The sequence below is a fragment of the Porites lutea genome, chromosome 8 (genome assembly GCF_958299795.1).
Source record: "Porites lutea chromosome 8, jaPorLute2.1, whole genome shotgun sequence".
Lineage (NCBI taxonomy): Eukaryota > Metazoa > Cnidaria > Anthozoa > Scleractinia > Poritidae > Porites > Porites lutea.
Genome location: NC_133208.1, coordinates 1986998 through 2002382, shown reverse-complemented (window position 1 = coordinate 2002382; position 15385 = coordinate 1986998). Strand labels below are relative to the sequence as shown.

The window sequence follows — 15385 nt, the reverse complement described above, 5'->3', positions numbered from 1 at the left end:
TACCAGGACCTTCGAGAAACAGACCCCAAGGATGATAAATAGCAACAAACTCAAGCCATATATTGCTTCTTCCATGTGATTCGAACTCGGGTAAAATGTGTGAGAGGCAAGGACTTCCTCTCACCAAAAATGAAAACTCTCCGATCTTGATCCTTTCCTGGTGGGGGCCAGGGAGAGGAGAGGGGGATCCAAACCTCCCACCCCCTGTATCCCTCCGGCCCCCTATTCTCTTGTGCTCTCACTCTATGACCTCCCCTATCTTTCTTTTGTGAGCGGAATGTGAATTCTTTTACTATTTTAAATTTCACTTCTAGGTGTGGAAGATCAAGGCATAGCATTGCTCAAAGCAAAGGGCAAAATATTTAAAATATTTAAATAAGTGTACATGTTTTATTTTATGTAAAGAGAGAGCGTATAAAAGACAAGGGGAAATGTAATATGTAAGGCGTTACATATCCCGTTTACACGAGCCGTTCGAGGCGGCTACTAAAAGCGCAGCGTTTTGAATCAATTCTCAGAACTGAAGCAGTTTGGACAACTGTTTAACAAAGTGGCCTACTGGGTCGTGACATGCCAGGTTTTGAAGGCGAAAGAAAAGTTTTGCTCGTCCTTGTACTAAAACCCAAGGAAGGTGTTACTTTTCGATGTATTAGCAAGCCAGAAATGCTCTTAATTGTTTTATAACCTTGTTATTAATTTCCCAAAGGCACGTTAGATTTAAGTTACCTGGTATCCACACCCGGAAAACTATATTTTTACATCATCGGTTCCCATTATGTTTCCCGAGGGTCCAAAACCTCGTCCCTAGGGTCCTCGAATTGAGATTGATATCCCGCAGAAAGAAACAAGCGGTAATTTAAACAGCTCGTATTTTTATTGATCGTTTTAATCACCGTTAGCAAAGCTGGTCACGGCAATGGGTGTGAGGGGGCAGCAGTTGCTTAACCCTTCAAACCCCATTATCAACATACAAATTCTTCAAATTGATGTCCATACATTTCCTTAATGATATAGTTGAGAGAATTTGATAGGAGATCAAAGCATTTGCCCTCAGGCGATCAGTTAATAAATTCTCCCAATCTTTTTTTTATAATTATTTGTATTGATATCATTAGGAGGAAATTGATGTTGGCCACTGCGCGGAATTCATGTAAAATTAGTGTAAGAGCACGTGATCAAAAGCTGGCCAATGACAATCGAATCTGTATATAAGGGAAATTGGGCTGTATGACATCTGTCACATGACACTTACGTCTTCCTTAATTGAACGGAGAGCGGTCAGTTATTTCTTTTTAACATGGTGTGATCGCTCGAGAGTGTCTCGATACAAGCTCTTATCTTACAGACTCTTAGGGTTCTTTTTAGACTTTAGGTCTTAGAAACCGTCGTTGAAGAAAGCGATTGGCAGTTTTCTCATTATCTCCAGGAGTTTTAAGGTGATGTTACACGAGACGATTCGCAACAACGATTTTTAGCTCAACAAAGCGTTGCAACATCGTTGCGACATCGTTTCGAGTAGTTACGACATTGCTCCAACATTGCAACGCTATGTGGCACTAAAAATCTTCGTTGAGAATCGTCCCGTGTAACATCACGTTTAGCTCTAGTTTTCGAAGAATAGATCCGATTCGATACCAACCTAGTAGCTCAGTGGGCTTCCCTGGAATACCACTGTACTAACAGACTGGTTCATCGTTGTGGTTTTGCCTTCACAAGTGTTACTGTACTAACAGACTCCTTATTGGGGGTATTAGATAGTGCAAAAACAGATTTATAGTCAGGCCCCCTTTTTTTTCTCCACCTAGGAACCTCATGGGCTTCTGTTGTATGCTCTTCAAAGGAGGCTTATTTTTTGTGTGCGTATGTGAAAAAAAAAAAATGAAAATTTATTTTTACGAAGTATCGAAATTATATATCATTACCAACTTTTGAGGCAGTTGTAGGGCGGCACGTAGAGACGATAGCGCTAGAAAACGTTTTTTTCTGCTTTGTGAAAGCAGTTTTATTTATTGACAAATTCTGCGTGTATATGTAGTGGAACAAATTTAGCAAATGAAAAATCCCTCCCATTTTGCGTCGTTTCGCAGTACTTTTTTTCAGTTTTATTTTTTCAGTTAAATGGCCTAGCTCTTTTCTGCTTTATTAGTTAAATTCCTTCCGCGGCAGCTCAGTGTTTTTGCATGGGGGGAGGGGAAGAGGCAAGACACTCCATTTGCTTACTGGTAAATGGTACTTTCCTACCCCTCCCGTCGATTTCATCAGAATTAAGACTGCTTCTTCTTATTAAGGGTATAAAATACCGTTGTTTTATATATATATACTGGTTTCTCCTAGTTACGCTGCTGATTAGTACCTTTCTGGTCATCGCAGGCTCAATATGCGGCTACCAGTTATGTTCGTTTGGTATGTTAGCACACATACTAGCTTTAACAACTGGTAGTTAGTTTTACAACTAGCAGATAAAGTATTGAACAGCTAGTTTGAAAATCACGAGTTATTTATTGCTTCCTAGTTTTAGTTTCTGTAAATTTCTGTCATACCTGAGCAGTTTGTGGACACGTGACCTATTTCGTGCCATTTTTGTCTGGTATACAAGCCTAAAAACGCATTAAAAGACCATGAACCAAAAAGTGGGTCTGCGAACGTTTAGAGTTTACACACTTATTAGCGCGATTTTAACTCAAAGTTGTTTGACCAACGGTGAAACTGTATTAAAGATATCAATGGAAAAGGTCGCCGGACCTTGCGCTTTATAGTCCGGCACAGGACCAGTATTTTTTTCCCTCCAAGAACCTTATCATTTTGCATACATTCCAACAACGATAAAATCTTAGCCTTGTGGGTCAATCAGTTTAAAATGGGCACTATGTTTGAGCACTCTGTTTGAAAAACTAGTCGAAAACGTCACTTAAAAAGTGAATTCTCGTTGCCTCAAACTTTATCGCGCTTATTCCATATCATGTATTCGTCAAATGTTGGCAAATCGTTTTGTAGTTGGATTCCAAAAGTATCAAAGTTCAGGGAAAGAAAAAGATAGTTGTTGTTTTGTTTTCAGTCACGTCCTCGACAAAACGAATTAGGCACCTTCACGTTGTAGTCGCGCAGCGACAGCATAGAAATGTACAAAAAAGCCTGATGCGCTTGCAAAGTTGTTGTTCTACCAATTTAAACCTATTGCTTTTTTGCCTACTGTTTTCAAGCTTTCCTGGGAGGACTGTTTATTCGCAAGAACGACAACGTATGCAAAATTTAAGGGCCAAACATTGTATTATGAGGCATTTGAAAAAGATAATTCCCTTTCCATCCCTGGTGTTGTTTAAGTTACATCCCATATTTTTGCGTTAAGCAGGTCATGTGACCGCAGACTGCAAGGAGCTTATTGTAAATAGTATTGATTTGAAACTGCAAAAAGAAATATCGAATAAAGAGGAATTATGAGGAGTATTAATTTTTTCGTGTTTTAAGTCATCACCCTATTCCCTCTCCCTCAGTTCCTTTTCTTCCCCTCTTTCCTTGTTTCCTCAATTCGCCACGACTTTTTCTGCCTCATTTTCTTTTTCTTATTCTGTCCCTCATGTGTCAATTCATCACCCCCTCCCTCTGTCATCCATTTCTTGGATCATTATAAGTTTCTGGGAAACTCCCCACCTACCCCTCCCCTAAGCCAACATTTTGCCCAAAGTGAGAAGTGTTAGTGTTGACTTAGGGGAGGGGTAAGTGGGCAGTTTCCCACAAACATAAAATGATCTCATTTCTTCTACCCAACGCACCCTCCTCCCCTCATTTTTCTCTATCCATCTACCTTCTGTTCCATTAGCTGGTCAAGAAAGAAGGTAGCTAAAAGTTAAGGTGACACTTAAAACTAAAAAGCATGGAGACTAGCAACGAGGAAAAATTGAGATTAATCTTTATTTAAATTTACAGCAGCCACTATAAAAAATAGTTACATCAGTATTATGTTTGTACAAAATAATCTATACAATTATTAAAATCCAATAATTGTCTCTATAGCAAGTGTGGGTGAATTAACTATTTCACATCTTAGGAGCTATAAAGAAATTACAGCCGTGCTTGTGAACGTATGAAAATGTGTGTAAGAAAAAAAACCTTAGTAGCGAAAAACAATTCAGAAGTGTTTTCCTCATAATCTTCACTTACACATTCTTAGAATAAATTGTCCAGTCTTTCAATATATCCCCGTGCTTATCCCATCCTTAATTACCTTTAATAATAAATTTATGAAATTCCTCTTAAGTATTTACAGTTCCTCTTCTAAAAAAATTTCAAACATTGATCGCATGAAACTGGATGCTACGTTCATTACATCCCACACAATTAACATCCCCCCCCCCGCCTAAAATTAGAGATATGAGAAACGAGTAAATCATGTTCCTCGAATGTGAAAATCAATGCGTTACATAGAATAAGAACCAGTTATGATTGCCATCAAAATTGTTCTTAACCTGAAATTTGAGCTGGGAAAAACAATAGTTCCAAGCTCCTAGAATTGATAGTTAGAGAGCAGTTCACCAAAATTTTCGTGTGTCATAGGCTAAGGCGATAGTTTTTAACGCGGAGTTACTTTGGTCGTCACGCAATAACGCAACGCGTCCCCAAGAAATAATAGTTGAGGGGCGTTGCGTGACGACTCAAATAAGTCAAATAATGGCTGTGCGAAACACTAAGGGAATACCGGTACGGTCGGTAAGACCAGACAAAAAAGAGGGGGAGGGGTAAGTGCGTTTCGAACAAACCATTGTCATTGATTTTGTGGATGTAATACTAGGTGTGACCATTCAAATGAGGGCTACTAAGCAGCTCTTTCCTAAGGAGAGGTTTCCTTTGATGTGAGCATTCAAATGAAAGGCACTGAGCAGTTCTTTCCCGTAGTACTGTTTATCATGTTGTACAAGGTGGTTTTACCTTTTGATCCTCTATGTAAAATTCTCTGGTGTGGGCATTCAAATGAAAACTGCAGGATGACTTCCTCTCTATGTATAGCTTACGCCATAGTTTATTGCTGAACGCGTTAGTGGAAATAAATCTCGGTAAATGGCCTAGACCACTCCTGTCGTAAAATATAGCCCACTTCACTCTTGACCCCAATTTTACACCGCTGTGTTGGCAGGCACTCTCATCTCTTGCCTGGCCTGCCTGATCCCATGAGACTTTGTAAAATCTACCTCCGCATAAGGACTTACCAAGGGCGCAGATTTTGGTCCAGGAGCCGCCGGGCGGCTACAAGAGCTTAAATCAATTTTGGGCGGCCGCGTGCGTCGACGGGAAGGCGAATCTGAGCCATCCTTCTCGTTTTTGCTTAAATCAAGCACTATGTAATGAAGCTCGGTAGATTCTTCGTTTTCTTTAGCTGAATGTGAAACCGACCTGAAATCACGACTACTTGGACGTAACAACGCTGGCTCACTTTCTCGTCTTCCATAACGAGGGGACCTGCGCCATTTGCTATGTTTAACGTCAAGTTTACCTGGTGAATAATTGACGTAATCGACCTCTTGTTGCACGTTGCTATCTATCTCCCCACTAGATCCGACGCTGCCCCTTTTACCGTTTTCAAGTCGCCTCCCTGGAGTAAAGTTCACGTATTCAGGCATGTCTACCGCGCTTTTGCTTTTTGCGATACCGCTTAGATCAACGTTTACATACTCACGTGATGGTTCGGTAAGTATGGATTCCAAGCTGTGTTTTCTGAAATTGTTGGGCACAGAAATTTGATCGCGTTTTTTGTAGGGACTGAAATTAATATAATGGTGCATTTCTTCATAAGGCGAAGAATCAACAGAAATTTCAGGACATTTCTTGGGGCTGTGAGATTCCAGTCGCCTTCCCGCTTTTTCGAGGTTCTCTCCAGGTGTAAAGTTCACATACACAGGGTGGTCCTTGTCATTGGTGATCGATTCAGAACTTGACGAGTTTCTTGAGAGTTTCTGACCTGGGGGGACAAAATTCATGTATATTGGAGTCTGTTCTTTTCGTACTCCGACAGGACTCATGGTGATGTAATCTTGACTTGAATTCCTTCGAGATGAAGAAGGCGATTTCTTGAGAGAAACAAACTCACGAATGTCCGGTTTATTTGGCAGGGGGCTCTCATTGGCCCGCAGTAGCCTAGGTGATGAAGTTTTCTTTTGACGTACAATGCCCGAGTTTTGAAGCTTTGGTGTCACGTGGTTCTCCTCTTGTTGTCTTGGTGACGTCATATCCATGTATCCCCCTTCTCGGGCGGTCTGCGTCGACTTTGTCGTTTCTTGTGAATCCTGGTCTCTTACCGCTTTCATGGCCTTAGCTTTTGACAGGTCCATGTCTAGGTATGAGTCACAGCTATGTTGCTATTGAAAGGGAAGGGATAAAATTCAAAAAAGAGGTCGATAAGCCATCAGTAGACAATATGGTCATTTTAATACAACCACCTGATTAATTGACGAAGTTCGTGTTCTCTCGTATAAAAATAAAGCTAAACTCTCCGATGTAGTAAAATTTTCCTGGAGTTTCAATGTTCAGCCAATCAAATTTCAATATCCAGTTTAACCGCTGACCAAAAATGAGGCATATCCTACGTTTGGCGGCCGCTCAATAATTGTTGCGCATAAATGCTGCGCAGTGTGATCACGTCTGGATCTCGCCTGGTAAAACTTTGTGCACAATATCACACTGGCACGCAACCACAAGCAACGACGCAGCAATTCTTGGGGCCTTCAGTCACTCTATTGACAACCAGGTTACCATAGCAAAATCCCATACACGGCAATGCTGGGGATTTTTTAAAGCCGACTGAATACAACGCAAACTTTGATTGCACCGCCCAGGTATGTATAAGCTAACAAAAATCAGGGTTGTGTTTCATATACAGTCGACTCCTGATAATTCGAACCTTCAAGGGAAATAGAAAAAAGTTCGAGTTATCGGGAGTTCGAGTTATCGAAGGTAAAATTATATAGAAAACGATCTGAAGGGAAATGAAAATTGCTTCGAGTTAGCGGGAGGTTCGAGTTTCAGAGGGTTCGAGTTGTCGGGAGTCGACTGTATATCCCGGAGTCTAAAATAATTCTAAGTAAAACAAGGCATAGATAACAATATATGTCGGTCGATGATTAATGGATAAAGAACGAAACGTGAGTAACAAAGTAGATTAAAAACAATGGATTTCTACTCAAAAATCATGATTATATTTTTAACATGGACGCAAAGTGGTAAAATTGACTCCATGTTGTGAAAGAAGCTTTGGGGAGCTTAAGCAAGCCCAACATGTAATAAAAACGTCGGCTGAAGTATTCCTTGAGTTGAATTCTAAGCGGGTCTACATCCGTATCCAAAACTATTAAGAGAAATTCGTCTTTGTTTGCACGTGAATTTCAGAAAAACGCCAAAGCCATGTACAAAACAAGTGTGATGCACGTGCAAAAGCGGCGCACGTGCAAATTAAGGCTCAAAATGTGATGCAAGTGAAGGGATGTTGTTTCGAATCATTTGTTTTTGACCCCCTAGCTGCCTCAGGTACGGAGCTATAGTTGCCTAACTACCAATTTTTCTGCAAAACCAAGACTCCACACTTTTAGGTTACGTCTTTATACTAACTTACGCGTGCATGGATTTCGTCCACGCCTAAACGACCGTGAACATACAACTTCGTAAACAATCTCCAGAGTGGATATCGTTTTGACGTAAACATTTGTAAAAGTTGTGTGCGTCTTTAGAAAGTAAACGGCCTCGTAAAGACGAAACCCCCGTAAACAAAGTGACTCGAAACCGGTTTCACTATTTTAAATAAAAGGTTAGGTGCCCAAGAATTTGTAATAAAAAATCCACTTGCGGATATTCTTAACGAGCTGGAATAATCGCGACAAAGCTTAGACATGTTTTTGCTAGCTGTTTTTTACTCAGGCTCCCAATTTATCACATCGTGGCATCTGCAGACCGGGTTACAATACAGTATTAGGATGCACGTAGAATTCCAGTAGTACAAAAATGTCGTTCTGAATTGAATTTTGTAACAAGATTTCTGCCTCATCTAACACACCCTGTAAGAGCAAGAACCGTGCAATTCAACTACCCAATTAAAGGAGCGACTCTCTCCTTTAGGCTTACCCTGTCTAGCGCCATCTTCATGTAATCCTCAGAACTGAGTGTGTCTTCAATACTTTCTGCTCCAAAGTTCACATACTCTGTAGAAAGACAACCCTTGTAAGTCGTTTGACACCGTAAAAAAGAGAGTCTGTGTGGGAAATTGCAATAGTGCGGCAAAACAGAACGAAAATCAATGTCAGAATCAGGCAAGACAAAAGAAAAAATATCAAAATTTCATTTTGTCATTTTGTAAAATGTTGAAAAACAAATAGCACCAGGTGAAAGTACTGTGAAAGAGGTTTCATTTCAACGGTCACACCGGAGGATATTGTCTACGGACTCAAAAGTTAGGACCAGCTTACAAGACTGAGAGTGAAATGATTAAGCGCCGTCCACACGCATCCGTTTTGGTTTGAAAAAAGATACTTCTTCTCCATTTGCAAAATAATCCACGTCCACTCGTTGCGTTTTTATAACTTCTTGCCTGTCAACACGAAAACGCAATGCCGGAGACTTAAAAAGGTATGATTTTTGATGGGCACATGCGCTTTTTTTAGTGGTACCCGACACCGTAACGTAATCGTTCTCAAACTCGTCCGTACAGTACAACAAAACGATGTTTTCAAAAATCTCCACTCTGCGGGATAGCCTGCAACGAGGACGTAATTTAAGCTCAGTGAGTAACGTCTGACTCAACGAATTACCGGAAGTGCGTTTCGTATTTCCTTTCATCCTGATTGGCGAATCGACAATGGCTTTTTTAACGGGTCAATCATGGCACATACTCAAATCCTGGTACACAGGTGCGGGCCCAGAACAAGAATTTCGGTGCTGTTTCGCAGACGGACTTAACCAGAGTTTAGTTTCGTCTGTGGCGTAGGCTACACTCTGGAGAGCGTTTTTGAAAAGATGCGTTTTCAGTAACCGTTTTCACTGGATACGTGTGGACGGAAGGTCAAACTGAAAACTCTCCGTTTTCAAAGAAAAACGGAAACGTGTGGACAGGACCCTAAACAGACCACATTTGTCTGGCATTTGCATGCTCTGTGTCTAGTACCTGGTTGAACATCTCTTTCCTCGGATGATGGACGACTGCTTGAATATGGCTTAACCAACACCTTGTCATTGAAATCTGAGTTTGTCTCTTCTTGATTACTGTTTGAGCTATCCACGCTTGAAACTGTTTGAAAAGACAAAAATTCTTATACACAAACAACAGTGATGGCTGTCCCAAACCTTTTTTTCGAGTTCCCTGGTCGTTTTCTATGCCAACAGACTGTTGATGGCAGTGATGGCTGTCCCAAACCTTTTTTTCGAGTTCCCTGGTCGTTTTCTATGCCAACAGACTGTTCACAGTGCCCTATTTTTCCGTAAGACTTTCGACATCGAGCGCTTTGCGTTACAGACGGCCATCTTGGATGCAATGAGTGCCGAATAAGGGGGCAGAGGACGGTTTGGGAGGAGGCGTTTCTCGCCTCTCACCACCCACCGCTATAAACCCCGTCGCCCGCCCCCTCGGTACACAGGAAACTAAGATGGCCGTCCGTACGGGGAAGCGCTCGATCCTGACAATCTTACGAAAAAATAGGGCACTGTGAACGGTCTAGTATGCCAATCACCTGGATATCACTTGCATTACTTGGACACACAATGATAACTTACCATCCTTTGATTTTCGACGAGGTAGGAAACGATTCAGACCAGGTGATGGTTTATTCTTAGGGCTCTCACTCAGTGACAAATTTTTAGCGGAACTTGCCAAGCCGACACGATATGATGACAGCGGGGAACTTGGCTCTGTGTCTGCGCGGACACGGTTGGGTGGGTAAAGGACAGCTGAAACAGGGCGTGGCCTGCCCTTTCCCCTTTTCCCCTCACTAGCACAACGGCGTCTGGATTTCTGTGGTATGTCAGATATATTCTGCATCACCCTAGAGGATGTAATGGCAAGTAATTTATGTTAGTGTATTATTCATTGTACACAAACAGTGACCATTTATGGGCACGAGCTTTCAGTTTGCCGGTCATATCCCACTGAATGGGTCACAAAAACTCCTGACATAACTTTTGTGTATTATTAAACAGCTGACATGCAAATCCCAAATTTTCCAAAAATTATCCTGGTCCAAACTTCAAGTTATAGTTTCCTGCTGCAATTTGTACAAAATGGAAAATCTTTAAATTTAAGTCTGCAGAAGTTGGCACAGACAATAAAGCAGTCAAGCAGACACATGATGAAAACAATTTTTTTTGGTAACTGTTTATCTACGAAGAACTGAGGAGTTCTTAAGAACTCCTTTACACCTGTCTGTGTGTTCTAGATCAAATTGGAATTTTGAAGTGTTGGTTTTGGAGGGAAGGAGAAAACTGGACAATTACCTAAGGAAAACCTCTCGTAACAAGGGAGAGAACCAACAACAAACTCAACCCACATATTCTCGAGCCCCAGCCATATTGGTGGGAGATGAGTGCTCTTCACACTGTGCCACCCTTGCTACCCAAACAAAACAAAGAGTTCACTTACCCCAGTATAGCCTCATGCATGTTCTGTGCGATAACCTGATCATCCACTTGGATCCACATCTCACCAGCACCAGTCACTGCAGATCGACCAAGTTCCATAAAGAAAAAACAGTCTGTATGTCCACACCGTCTAATGTTGACAAGCTGAAGTTCCACTGCCGCATCTCTTGTATCTTTAATCACCAGTTTTAAAGAGTCACTAGTCAGCTGCAGATCATATTGACCAGCGAGATTTTTACTAGTACCCAGTCCTCTGGGTTTGACGGACACATGCCATGTTGAGACTGTTGAAAGGACAAAGACCAGACTGGTCAGTTAATGTTGGGTTTTCAAAATCCCTGCTGACCAGATCCATATGTTTGGGGGAGGGGAGGGACCGACAGAATGAAGAATGCAAAAAATCATAGACATCTTTGATTACCTGGGATGGCTGGGGACATGTGGGGGAAACTCGAAGAATAGAAGCATTTCTGAGAAACAGACTTGCTTCCATGGCCTGCAACCTTTCCCTCCCTACAGTAACTTGAACAGTCACCATCTGGGATACTGCCACTCACGTGGTAATAACTTCAAATCTGGGGCAGTTAAGCCAGTTAACCTCCCATGCAGACGTTCTTAGGGGTTCGAGTTCCGAGAGATCCGAACTTGGGTGTTTCCCAACATATGAAAACCCGGCTTAAGATCAATAAAATCTAAAAGCCAATCAAGCATGAACCCCAAAAAGGAGATACAGTGGAAACCCATTAATACGGTCACCAATGGGTAAAAAAAATTCGGCCATAATAAAAAGATGACAGTATTTACGCGGGTTTCTTTCCAGGTGAATGTATGGTCATTTTTGCTGGGAGGCCAAAAAAAGTGGCCGTAATAACGAGGTGACTGTATTACCAAGGTGGCCGTAAGGTGGGGTTCCACTGTATATTGTGCATCAAGATTTTTGTTTGAGATGGATGTCAATATTTCATGCACATAAATTCATTAGAAAAAACAATACAGGGATCTTACTGATTTCCGAAAATCCAGACGTAATTAATTCTTTGGCGGAAGGTACCCCTATGGTGTTATGGGAACACAATTATTGAAAACATAATGACGCACTTTCTTCTAATTAAAAGATTGGCCACTGGGGCTTTTTATTTAATAGACTATTACCTAATGAATAACGCTAAAATTACCCACCCGAGGAATTTAAGATTTCATCTTTTCTCTGCTCAATCTTCAAACTCTTTAGCCATGAATTTAGGTCATCTTCTGTTTCTGCAACGAGGCCAAACTTGTCCTCGTGTGTAAACAAGACGAACACCAATTTGTGCTTCGAATCTTCTTTCCTAGCAATATTAAAACAGTTCGCGAGGTATATGACACGTTTCGGCGAACTATTTTGGCGATATTTCTTCTCACTTTCATAGTATTCCAGCCGCGATTTCCCTTTTCTTGGAGAAGAGCGAAGAACGAAGTAGCGTTTCTTGTGAGTCTGTTAACAAAATGAGAAAAAGAAACAAATCGAAAGCTAATCACATCGTAGTCAGCATCAATGTTATTGTAAATCGTGTTATGTACTGAACTGACCGAATAGTGATAAATCTAGCACAAAATAGTTTATTTTATTTTTAAATTTTTAAAAGGTCTAAACATTGTTGCTAACATCAACTGAAATGCCCGATGTCTGCAGCTTTTTTAAAACTGCAATCTTCCACAGTAAATGAATATTTCGTAAACATTTGCATTTACCGTTCAATATTCGCTTTTCCGCGCTTCATGTCACATGAATAAGAAAGACATTGTCATTCAATTTGTCGCTCACTCGCACGAATATTTCTCCAACTTCCTAGTTTTGTTCTATGGAGCCTCAAGCTAAAAGGCATGGACAAAACATAACACAATTGAAATAAAGGGCATTTCGAGTGACGATGCAAATTCGTCTAGCCTAATCCAAACAACATTGTATTTTTGAAAACATGCTTAATCCGCTAAATGAATCACCCGCCGGTGACAAGACGGGTACTTGAGTTTATGTTACATTTTAGAAAACAATCGAGATTTTTATTCAAGATCGTGATAAAGAGGGAAGCCCTGAAATTATTCAAAATAAGTCGAAAGCGTTCTAGAAGCTTAAGAACGTGTGATCGGAGAGTGCAAGTTTAGAGTGCACGCAAAATGTTCAAGGAGGTGTTGCAATAGGAGCGCGCGCGCAAACAACAACAAACTAGCCAAACACGAGTTTTAAAATGCAGTTCGATCTTCCAAACACAGCAACGTTTTAATTCTAAGAGCGAAAAAATTGTGTGCAGCGATTCTGATAAAGAAGGCATTCAAATCAATAAAAATCGGTCCAATATTTTTATTACAAGGAAAAAAGTTAAATCATCGACTCTCAAGCATTTATGTCGTCAATGATAGCTGGGGAAGAAGTCAAAATGGACATTTTAATAAATAAATTTCCTACCTTCAGTCGTTTTAGATGTCCCTCCTTGACGATCTCACCATCATTCATGGTATTTAGCTGCCTTAGAACCATAGAAACACTACAAGAAGGCTGCAAATTATTCGAACTTCCAAGGCAACGAGTCAGCTATAGTGGTATTGTGTAACCGAATCCTTCCAAGAGAATTGCCAGATTTTAGCGTCCGATCGAGTGATTGAGCTGATTGAGTCGATCCTGTGCTTAATAAATTCTTTGTCTTTTCCTTTGGTACCTTTAAGAAGCCTTTTTCCGGTTAAAAGTCAACTTAACAGCTTGAAGAACTGATTCGAAAGGCAATCAACAACAAGTCAGTTGGCTTTACTACACAAGATCCGCACACGACCAATCGGTACCAGTCTCCGTAATATAATCGTGAAAAATATCGCGCGCTGTCAAGTGCGTGATAACAGCAGTCGTTATCTCGCGCGATTATAAACGAGATTATCGTTAAATTTATTGACGACTAGCATCATCCTTTCAATGTTCTAGAAAGTTCCTTGTGTTCAACATCAATTTTTTTTTTGGCTTGTGAAAAAACGCTGACTGTGGAAGTCGATAACATGAACTGTTGACTTTTTCATTCAAGACCGCGGATCTTACTGTCGCGGAAAAGTGGATCACGAAGCTGTAAACTCCTTGCCCTGAACTTCATGTTTGCCAACATGGCCCCGGAAGATATGAATAGAAATAACATTTTTAAATGTTACTCATTTTTTTTTTTCTTTAATAAAAGTCGCTGGCAGCATTTTGGGTAGGGAAAATTCTTGCAGGCCCTCGGAAAACAGTTTCAGATCTCCTGACAAAATGTCGCAATAAAAAATTAAAAAGAATTGTAACTTAGGAAAAAAGAAATGGAAAAGCAATGTTTATTGGAAGATTGTATTTTCCTGTTTTCTTTGTCTATGTACCTCAAAAGTGCTTTGTAATATCAATCAAATTGTTTAAAATGTTTGTTATATAGTTTTTCTTCATTTTACTATAAAGAATCCATTCACAATTAAGTTGACTTCCTCTTCCTATTTAGAATATTCGGCTCCCGCTCGAAGCCTCTAGGCAATTGATTTGACTGATGCGTAGGAGTATTGTTTGCCGTCTTTATATTTTAAGCAGTACTTCAGAGACACATATGCAAATAAGTCCGACCAACCTAAACTTGTTTTCCCCAAGACAAAAAAAGACAAGTATCAATACTGAATATGTATCGGAGAAATGCCGGTTTCAATTATTTCGAGCTCGTGCGCGTGTTGTCTTTCCTAAATCATTCGCTCATGTCGGGCACTACCTTTAACTTTGTTGTTTTCAGAGAACATGACTGAGCGAGGAAAATTTAATATTAGCGCAGTATTTCTTTTGTACATGTTAAAAACTGTTTCTTGGCTTAAGACAAAAACAAACAGTCCGACAAAAAGAAATAATAAAGAGTCGTCAATTAAAAACAACACGTGGGCATATATTAAATAGCAACAACAACAAGTTTATTGACTTTATCTTCGACATGAAGATTTCAGTACCAAAACAATGACAAATGACTCAAAGTAAAATAAAAGTTACGTAAGAAAGAAAGGAATAATGCAACAACTATATATTGAATATTATTAAAAGACTCAATGGAAGTTACTTCCTTGCGCGAACGCAAGAAATTGTCTCTCTAAACAATGCTTGTTAATGGGTCTTTTTTAGGAATAAAACGCGCGACTTTTTCTTTTTGTCATGTTCAAAAGCTCTCTGGCAAAGTTAAGCTCTAAAGGGGGCCAGTTTGATATATAACCGGCGGTTTTTCGTTGCACTGTATCTCTTGAGCGATGAGTTCCGGTCAGTTTAATTTGGCGGCAAAGTTGAAGACTATTAAAAAGAGGTTATCTTACTAATCAAGTGTCGCATCTGATCAAAAGGCCGGAATTGTTATTTACCATTTTACGCAAGCTGATTTATCGACTAAACAAGTGAATAACAATAAAGCCGGCTGTTGCTGTTCACGGCAAAGGGTTCTTCAAAAACAAGTTTACAGGGGAATATTGGCGCTTGAAATCTGTGAAGTCAGTTGACTCAGTTTGTCTTGACTCACGGAGATTTTGTCTTATGACCTCAGGGGAGCTTTTATCTTCAAAGGGGAAGTTTGCATAGCTCACTAATTTCTCTGGGCAAAAAAACATTGTTAGATTCCCTAATTTTTGGATATCCTTACTTTAAGGAAATTTAATTTCAACTGGCATCACTTTGCATGGAGCCGATGTTTATCAAACGATCAGTTTTAGACAAGTACGCCAGCATTTGTGATATCGGCCAAAAATGCTTTGTGATCAACGAAAACTGAGG

The 15385-nt window shown here is 40.3% G+C and overlaps 1 protein-coding gene across 1 annotated transcript; it reads right to left on the bottom strand.

The window, feature by feature from the left end:
- Positions 1-3891: 3891 nt before the first annotated feature.
- Positions 3892-13416, bottom strand: LOC140945776 (uncharacterized). Its single transcript, XM_073394820.1, has 7 exons — positions 13052-13416; positions 11785-12079; positions 10607-10889; positions 9745-10013; positions 9140-9262; positions 8104-8180; positions 3892-6347 (listed from the first exon to the last, which is right to left on the bottom strand). The coding sequence occupies exons 1-7, from the start codon at positions 13121-13123 to the stop codon at positions 5109-5111; spliced, it is 2358 nt and encodes a 785-aa protein (XP_073250921.1). The 5' UTR covers positions 13124-13416; the 3' UTR covers positions 3892-5108.
- Between the last annotated feature and the right edge of the window lie 1969 nt (positions 13417-15385).

Coding starts and splice junctions, on each gene's coding strand:
- LOC140945776 (XM_073394820.1), bottom strand. CDS start 13,123: ATGGTTCTAAGGCAGCTAAATACCATGAATGATGGTGAGATCGTCAAG. Junction 9,263..9,744: donor TCGTCGAAAATCAAAGGATG/GTAAGTTATCAT, acceptor CTTTTCAAACAG/TTTCAAGCGTGGATAGCTCA. Junction 6,348..8,103: donor TGAAGATGGCGCTAGACAGG/GTAAGCCTAAAG, acceptor CCCTTTCAATAG/CAACATAGCTGTGACTCATA.